The sequence below is a fragment of the Homalodisca vitripennis genome, unplaced genomic scaffold (assembly GCF_021130785.1).
Source record: "Homalodisca vitripennis isolate AUS2020 unplaced genomic scaffold, UT_GWSS_2.1 ScUCBcl_264;HRSCAF=1834, whole genome shotgun sequence".
Classification (NCBI taxonomy): Eukaryota; Metazoa; Arthropoda; class Insecta; order Hemiptera; family Cicadellidae; genus Homalodisca; species Homalodisca vitripennis.
In genome coordinates this window covers 240-8995 of record NW_025776369.1, presented here as the reverse complement: position 1 = coordinate 8995, position 8756 = coordinate 240, and the positions used below count along the sequence as shown (strand labels likewise).

Genomic DNA, 8756 nt, shown 5'->3' with positions numbered 1-8756 from the left:
TAAAATTTCCCGGAAATATGCACGCATTTTTCCAAATTTGTTTTGAATCTCTCAAGAAATATCAAAGTCACGTCCACAAGCCTGTGTGATATTTCATAATAAAATCATCATAAGTATATAAATGGGTATGTTTTTCTGCCATATGATTTCACATCATAGCGATCATAAGAAGCTAAATATGACTGTGATAGTAGTATTGCTGTCAGATCATAACTGTTAAATACATATGACAATGTAGTAACTACATCAATCTAAAAAATGTCAATTATTATGTGTAACAAGAGATATTTCTTAAAACAATCCTGGCACAAAAAAATGGAGGCCTACCTTGATTTCAGTACACAAACAAAAATTATTTACATCAAGTCTCTCCTTTTTCTACAATCGGGACAGTACCACTTACATTTCGGTGGTACCATGATACCAACACACTCAAAGTGAAACCACTCTATCGTACAATCCTGGCCATCACACGCGATCATATCCGACACTTCATCATAAGGGCACTGGCAATAACAGTATAAATCGTCACTTTTTTCAGTCTGCTCCTTTTGAACATTTTCTTTGGAGTCCGCTTCGTTCTCACTTTCACTACTACTACTGCTGCTACTGCTGTTGCTCGAATCTGCTTTTTTCACAGGTACTCTCCTGTCTTCTTCCTCCTCTTCCTCGTCACTTTTACTGGATTCACTCACTCCGTTTTGGTCTTTTTATCTGTAACGGTGCAACTTGTGGCCTCTGTATCGACAGGGTTGGCTGGAAGTTCAGTCCGGAGGGTGGAAGTTGAGGCGACGGGGCTGTCTCTACTTTTCTCCATTTCAAACTTGGCTTCTCTTGTTCTTCTTCTTCACTTGAGTAACCGCAGAATTTGTTGCGCACACACGTTTTCTCTTTGAGAATCGTGCACTTTCATTCTCAGAAACCACTGCCTGCTGTTGCATCCGACTGCAAAGTAGCGATGGGTGTACGGAGGGGTGAAGCGACTTTTGTTATCAGATTATGATGGTTTGTTGACACCAAGGAAACTGGAGTAGACGTTGCACTCGGTATATTCATTGACGTAGAAGGTTTAATCTGCTGATGTGGTGACCCGGTTTTACTTGTAAACTTTTTACTTTGTTGGGATCTTCGTCTTCTCTTATTTTTAACCTTTCTTCTAATAACAGGTGGCGGAGGAGATGTTTCCTCAACAGTAGGAGCTACTGGTGGTGGTGGTGTTGGTGGAGGTGGTGGCGGTGGGGGCAGTGTTGGAGGTGGTGGAGAAACCGTTCCATCATTCACAAGTGCAACACTAGCCAACAACATCAAGTTTCTCTCCTCCATCTGCTGTTTGGCCTGGCTCTGCGGATACTTGTCATAGAAATCTTCATCAGTAGATGACTCATCTGTGTCTAAATCTGATTCTCTTATTGGTAATTCAACTGCTTCTGCAGGAGCATCGACAACAGGATCTTCATCTGGAGGAGGTGGTGGAGGTTCCTCAGGAGTAGGAGTCAGCTCTTCTTTATGATGTTTATGTTTTAACCTTTCTTTCTTCTTCTCTTTTCTAGCTGCAAGTCTTCGTCTGCCTTCCGATGTTGAACTGTCAGAATCGGAACTAGATGAACTGGAACTATTGGAACTAGAGCTTGAACAACTACAGTTTGATCTGCAACTCCAATTGGAAGAATCTGAATCACTGCTAGAATCACTTGATGATGAACTATTTGTAACATGTTTTTTTCTTCTTGGGTGACTTCTGTTTCTTTTTGTTACTTGAAAGTGACTCTGTTGGAGGTTCAAACTGTTGGAGGAGGCGTTGCAGAAGGAGTGGCAGGAGGTTCTGTTATGAGAGGTTGTTCGATGGGAACTGTGGCTGTTGTTGTACTGTCAGTAACAGTGCTATTTAAGGTTGCATAGGCATGATCTATGCTGGAACTATGGCCTCGAGGTGCTGGAGTCTCCTCTGGTAAAGCTTCAAGTGTGTCTTCAACCGGTGCTATTTCAGAAATAGGAGGTTCTGTTTCTTCATTCTCATCCTGCTTAGATTTACCAGGAATTAGACAATAACTGTGATCTATTAAAGCCCAATTAGACAAATCTTCCTCAATTGGCTCAGGTGGAGTTTTAGGTTCTGTTGTTGAAGTAGAGGGTAATATATTACGTGGAGTTTTAGGTTCTGTTGTTGAAGTAGAGCGTAATATATCAGGTGAAGTTTTAGTCTCAGCTGTTGAAGTAGAGGGTAATATATTGACAGCAATTTTTATTGCGTGACTACAATACACACAGTTTAAACAAGAAGTACGAACACATTCTTTGACAACAGATTGTGAACTAGTATTTTCAAGTTTATCTTCTAAAGTGAGAGTCATAGCAGGTGCATCTTCCCCAGCAAGAGGTATCCCATCATTGACTTCTTCTGGAGGCGGGAGATGAGGTTCTTCTAATACATCATTTAATGTTTTATTATCATTTTCTATATGTTTGCCTGTTAGAGGATCAGTATCAATATGAAAGTCTTTTGATCCTTCATCAGAAACTGTATTTTTTTCTTCTGTTTCTTCTGAAACAGCTTCATCAGGGTCGTTTTTATTGTCTTCCAAGTTGACTTTTGAGAGCTCCTTGGATTTTTCATCCACTTCCAAAATAGACTTATCACTATCATCACTATCCGAAGATAAGTTGTCTTTATCAAGATCAACTGACAGATTGCTGTCTGTCTTCTTTTTATCATCTTCTTCATCATCATCATGACTTTCATCTGAAGATGAATCAGAATCTTCTTGATTAACACTTAAATGAGTTTCAGGTTCATCATCTAAGTCAGATGACATAGAGGCATCCTTATTATTTTGTGGTGGTAAAACGTCAGCATTAACATTGGAAGTTTTATCAACATTCATTGTAGTGGTAATAGAATCTTCTTTAAGTTCACTATCACCAAGCTGTTCTTGCTCTTTTGAAGATTCATCTATATCATTGTGATCCATTTCTTTCTGATCACTCAATTCTTTTGATATTAACTCCTCTGATAAGTTTCTTTCCACTATTTCATCATTATGCTTATCACTGTCAACATTACTGTCTTGTATCGGTTGTTCCTCTTCTATAGGTTTATTATTAGTGTCTTCTGATTCTGTTTCAGATGAACAATCTTCTTCTCCATTTTCTTCACTATTCTTTGGATTTACTTGCCGATTTTCTTGCTCAACAGTAGGTTCAGTTGTTTCTGGATTAGTTTCAGCAGGCTGAATGTCCGTCTCAGTTGAATTATTTTCTTCTCGATTCTGCTGTAACGTCTCAGAAGGCTCTCTTTCTTCTTCAATAGCTAAATTAGTATTCGGTATTGGGCTGTCATCTCCTATAACAATAGGACTTTCTTCTGTTCCACTTTTATCATGTTCCCCAGAACCATCAGGAATATCTACATGACAAAAGCTGGCAGCAAGACTTATATCATAGTCTTCATCATTATCTGATGACTGAAGGGTCTTGGTTTTCTTATCCATCCATTCATTATTATCTGATGACTGAAGGGCCTTGGTTTTCTTACCCATCCATAGTTGTCCAGGTTTACTGTTTTTAGAGACTGCTAAGTTGTATTTGGTAAGAGTTGCAGACTGTGCCTTACTGATAGACGTTGGATGGCTACCAACACCTAAGCTTTGAGTTAGAGCCCTAGGTGTATTACTCTTTGGACAAGTGTAGTTGTGGCCACATTTCACTCCACAAAGGGTGCATTTAGCTGTTGGGTCATTTACTATGCAGTGATGGTGAAAATAATCTTCTCTTTCATTGAACACATTTTCACACGTACAACAAATTAAATAGCATGAACCTTTGTAGGAATTTTGAAATTCTTCACTTGACTTAAAGGTACTCTCTTGTATTTTATGTGAAGTTTTCAAATGGTCAGCAAGTTTGTCTGCAGTTGCAAACATCGTAAGGCAAAACAAACAAATGTGTTTTTTATGTACATCTCGCATGTGTAAAAATAGATGCCAATTTTCGTAATACGTACCACAAGCAGAACATAGATAAACTTTTCTTGTTATTCTAAAATTTGGATTCATATTCATATTAGGATCAGAGGGAGGCATTGTATCAGACTGAAGATTTGTAATGAAGCTGGACTTCTCAGCTTCTCCACATCCTCGTTGATGCATATTCAAAGCCAACATCGATGGAAATCCTTTCTCATCACAACGGTAACACGTGAACTGCATAGTTGGTTGCAGGCCAAGATACTGAGCATACTCAGCCTGAGACACTGCTTGATTTTCATCGCTGTCTCCTTCACTTCCTTTCTTGCCATTTGCTGTTGTCTTCTTTTTTACCTTATTTATCTTTGATATTCGTGGCCTGAGGTTAGGTTTTGCAGCTCCTGGTGCAGGACCAGATATAGAGTCATTTTTATCCTGATTAGTATTGTCATCTTTCAATTTCTCTATTTGAGCTAGTATTCTTTTCTTAAACCCCTTAAACTCAACTGATGATGTTTCATCTTTTCCATCACTTCCATCATCTATTTCTTCTTCATTTCTCACAGTGTCATTTTCTATTATGATGATATCTTCCTCTAAAGTATCTGTATGTTTTCTTTTTGCAGGTCTGGACGTTTGGATTGAATCCAACTCTTCTGGAGTTTTATCTTCAACTGGTTCAATACTTACCAGATCTTTACTTTTGTTTTCATTAATCGATTCTCCATTTACTTTCCTGGAATCTTCTGTGGGTTTTGATATGGCCTGTGGTGAAGTTTTCTTACATTTGGTGATTATTATTTTGTTTCGCCGCTGTGACAGCCGTACTTTTGGCTCTGCTTTGTCTTCATCACCCATACTAGCTGGAAAATAATATCATATTAAAATAGAAGTTTAATAAATGCAGATTTTGGGTTAGTTTAAGAAATACAGACACATTCAGAAGACATACAATATTACAAGGCCTATTAAATATAGTAACAGTGAATAAACTAACTTTTCTACTTATGACAACAAGTGCTGCAACAACCAAACATAAAAATGAGAATATGATTCTGTGATAACAGAGAAACAAAGTTGTAAGTCAATTCTTCAAACTATTTGATTGCTTCTAAAAGGTAAACAATTGTTTGATAAAACTATTCCAAATAACAAGAGTATACCTTCCCTGCCTGCAATTTATTTAGTATTTAATTTTAATTTATACATGGCTTAGAATATATATTTTCTCAAAGAAGTTTTGAAACCTTCTTGAAATCACTGCCAAATGTCACCATGTTAACAAGGTTTCCATGTAAAAATAGATAATCTTTTATCAGTTAACGTAATGCACCAATGTTCTGGATAGAGATTTATGGTGTAGACATTTATTGTTGTTCCAACGTAGTAATTTGTGAAGATAGAAAAAAATCTGAGGTTCGAGCAGATTTTCAAGCCATGCCAGGAATCTCTGTTACTTTGTATTTAACTTATACCAAATGGACAAACGTTTGAATGTTAACTGAACTAGTTTAGTTGTAATAGCTTTCAGTATGATCTACGTAATTGTGAGTCATAACAGCCTTATAAGCCTGATTCAGTTTCATGTATTTTTTAAAGCTGAAAATTGTACAGTACATGAGGAATGACAGGTGAGAGGTGATTAAATTTGCAGGCTTAGTTTATTTTTGATGGGATTGATACTTTAAAACATTGCTGTAATAAGTGTTACGGGGAGGCTAAACTGAAAAATATAAAAATTAAGAATGGTAAGTTATTTTGTTCTATTCCTTTTCAAGAAATGTTTTACTGAGGAAGCTAGCTAGCGCTAACTGCAGAGTATTATTTTTATCATCCCCCAGCACCCCTCTCGCAATGTGGCGACGTAAAGTCAGTAAATACAGTACGCTGATGCTGTTGCTTTGTATGTCTACCTGTCAACGAAACTCACTCTCACATGTCTCTACTTCTATAAAAATGGTGGCCTTTTAAGTGTTAATGAAAAGTTGAGTATTCTTTTGTAAATTATGAGTAATTTAAAAAAGGAACTGTTCGTTTAGCACTGACTGTACCACGTGCTCTAGCATAGAGTGGAGAGGGAACAGTTACTTGTGCGCAGGCTCACGCTGGATAGCTCCGTCAGTACCGCCTTTATATACAACTGAATGTGTGTTTTAGTTAATTTCTTACATTTAATCTGATCTTCATCGAGCCAACAATCTACCTTTGCCATATACTATGTGTAAATATGTATTTATATCCTCCCCTTAAACTTTATCTTTGTATATCTAGTTTTATTCAAGAATTTTTTACTCATCCAGACTTGTATATAGGTCTAACAATTGCTATTTTAAGTTTATTTGGGACTTTGCCTTCTGATATTTACTTGTTTATTATAACTGATAGTGGCTCTGAGAGACTTACAGAGAATCTCTTTAAATCCATCATTCTGATTCCATCTATGCCAGGACTTTTCTTCTTCATTCCTCCCAAAATATTTTCAATTTGTTTTGCATTTGAGTATGGTATATACAACGGTGTATTGCATGACATAACAGGGTTATTTGTTAATACATTTCTCTGCATTTGATAAGTCTTTGTATTACATTTATGTGTTATGCTGCTTATATCTTTTGTGTAAATCGTTCCAAATTTCTCACATATGTTCTCTAATGTACCTACTTTATTCAACATGTATCTATGTATTGTATCATCATAATTAATCTTTCTCTTTCTTCCCAAAATTTCATTAATTTCGTCACATGTTCTTTTGATATCCTTTTAATTTTTTTCTAAATTTTCTTTATGAAATTTCCTTTTTGCCCAAACAATGTTTTTATTTATTTTATTCCTTAATATTTTGTATTCTTTCTGAATGTCTTTATTTTTCTGGCTTATTTTGAAGATGCTTGAAAAGTCTATCACGGGTTTTTATCATCTTAACTATAGCCCATGTCATCCAAGGCTTTTTTGGTTTTTTGAATTTATCTGTTTTCCAAATGGTTGCTCTCTTATAAATTGAATTTATTATATCATCCAAATGCAAATATGCCTCATCTGATGACATACTATCATCCATTACCCATCTCCATTTTTTCATCTAATTTTTTAATTTGACTTTCATACATATTTACTTGCTTATTCCTAGTAACAGAAGTCTGCATGTTGAGCAGGCAAGGGTAATGGTCAGATATCTTTAATTTCACAATTGCAGACCTGGCTCTTATCTTATCTGCCCTGAGATAGATATGATCAACTAGTGACTGGACTACCCTATCTTGTCTTATCTCCTCTCTTGTGAACTGGTCTATGCATGACAAAAATCCATTGGCAGCCATCAAGTTCTTATATGCATTTACATTATTACAGTAATTATTCTTAATATTCAAATTAAAATCTCCAATTGTCACACTTATACTTGTTTTCATGCTTACAATTGTATTACTCAATTCCCCTAAGAAATCCTTAATATTAGTTTTAGGTGGTCTGTACACAGCTAAGATACACACAGACATACTATTTACCATCTTAAAATTTACATTCAACATAATTCCTTCAAAAGTAGTGTTCTGCACTGGCTAACCATATGAATTTTCCTTACAAAAATACAAATTCCTCCCCCCTTCCCCCTTTCTCTTATATTAAAAAAAGTGTCAAAATCATTGAGGTTAAACAATTCTTTCAGATTTTCCTTTAAATTTATCTCTGTAAAAACAATTACATCCAGAAATTCAATGCACTCCTGAAAAACAATTAAAAATTAATCCCAATGCTTTTTCAGGGATGCAATATTTAAATGTAAAATAGATATACCCTCAGTAAAATTATTTAATTTACTACATCTTATTAGTGTTTCTATATCATTAAAACTACTACTAGGTACACTATCACTATTTGCTACAAAATCAACCATTCACAAACAATTTCTCTTTGCCCTAAGCTTTGCTACTTTACGTCTTATTTAATTAGTTCCAAGTCATCCTCTTTTTCGATCAATATAACTCTGCTATCCGGGGCCTTCTTTACTCGAACCAATCCATTTCTGTACCAGACAAATTGATAGTCAAGTCCTCTGGCTTTAAGCTTGGCTCTCTTCAATAAATTCCGATAGTAAAAGGAAAGATTCTCACCAACAAAAATTCTTCCTCCCTTGAGTCCTGTAGTTTCAGCATTAGTCACATCCGTTTTTCTAGCTTCCAATAGTCTATCACGGATCTTCCTTCTGGCGAACTGAACAATTATGGTTGCTGGTCGGTTTTCTTTTCTTGTTTTTGGCAAATGATGTGCAATTTCGATATCATCCTCTTTCAAAGACACACCCATTTTATTGGCTATGCATCGTACCACTCCTTCCACATCTTCACCTTGTACTTCAGCAACCTCATTAAACTCTAGATTTTTATTACGACCGTACTGTTCCAACTGGTTTACTCTAGAGGTCAACAATGCTATCTGACAGTCTTTAGCATCAACAATCGCTCTAAGCTGCTTAATTTCTTTCTCCATTTCTGGTAAGCATTTTAGACTGTCCCTCAATTTGATCATACCTATTTGACAAAAACTGTTGACTAATCTTTATCCCCTCATTTACTTTTTTCAATGAAATTAGGTCACCTTTTATTCCCTGCATCAATTCAAGTTTTTTATCAATACTTGACATAATTTCTGAAAAATCACAACCCTGAAAACCCACTGATTCATTAAGTTTGGGGGAACCCTTAGCTTCATCTGCTTTGTTAAGCTTATGAGAACCAGATTTTTGACTCTTACATTTTAAACAAAACCAACTCAATTTTGCTTCCTCTGTCATTTTGG

The 8756-nt window shown here is 35.9% G+C and overlaps 1 protein-coding gene across 1 annotated transcript; it reads right to left on the bottom strand.

Moving 5' to 3' along the window:
* Nucleotides 1-915: 915 nt before the first annotated feature.
* Nucleotides 916-8447, bottom strand: LOC124370506 (serine-aspartate repeat-containing protein F-like). The gene is made up of 4 exons (XM_046828805.1): nucleotides 8072-8447; nucleotides 4001-4825; nucleotides 2289-3724; nucleotides 916-1866 (listed from the first exon to the last, which is right to left on the bottom strand). Exons 1-4 carry the CDS (start codon nucleotides 8445-8447, stop codon nucleotides 916-918), a joined length of 3588 nt encoding a protein of 1195 aa, XP_046684761.1.
* Between the last annotated feature and the right edge of the window lie 309 nt (nucleotides 8448-8756).

What these genes read in the sequence shown, in the direction of transcription:
- LOC124370506 (XM_046828805.1), bottom strand. Translation starts at nt 8,447, where the DNA reads ATGGAGAAAGAAATTAAGCAGCTTAGAGCGATTGTTGATGCTAAAGAC. An exon ending in GGGAGGAAGAATTTTTGTTG is followed by an intron (nt 4,826 to 8,071) that starts GTGAGAATCTTT and finishes ATTATTTTCCAG; the next exon opens with CTAGTATGGGTGATGAAGAC. An exon ending in TTATCTATGTTCTGCTTGTG is followed by an intron (nt 3,725 to 4,000) that starts GTACGTATTACG and finishes ATGACCCAACAG; the next exon opens with CTAAATGCACCCTTTGTGGA.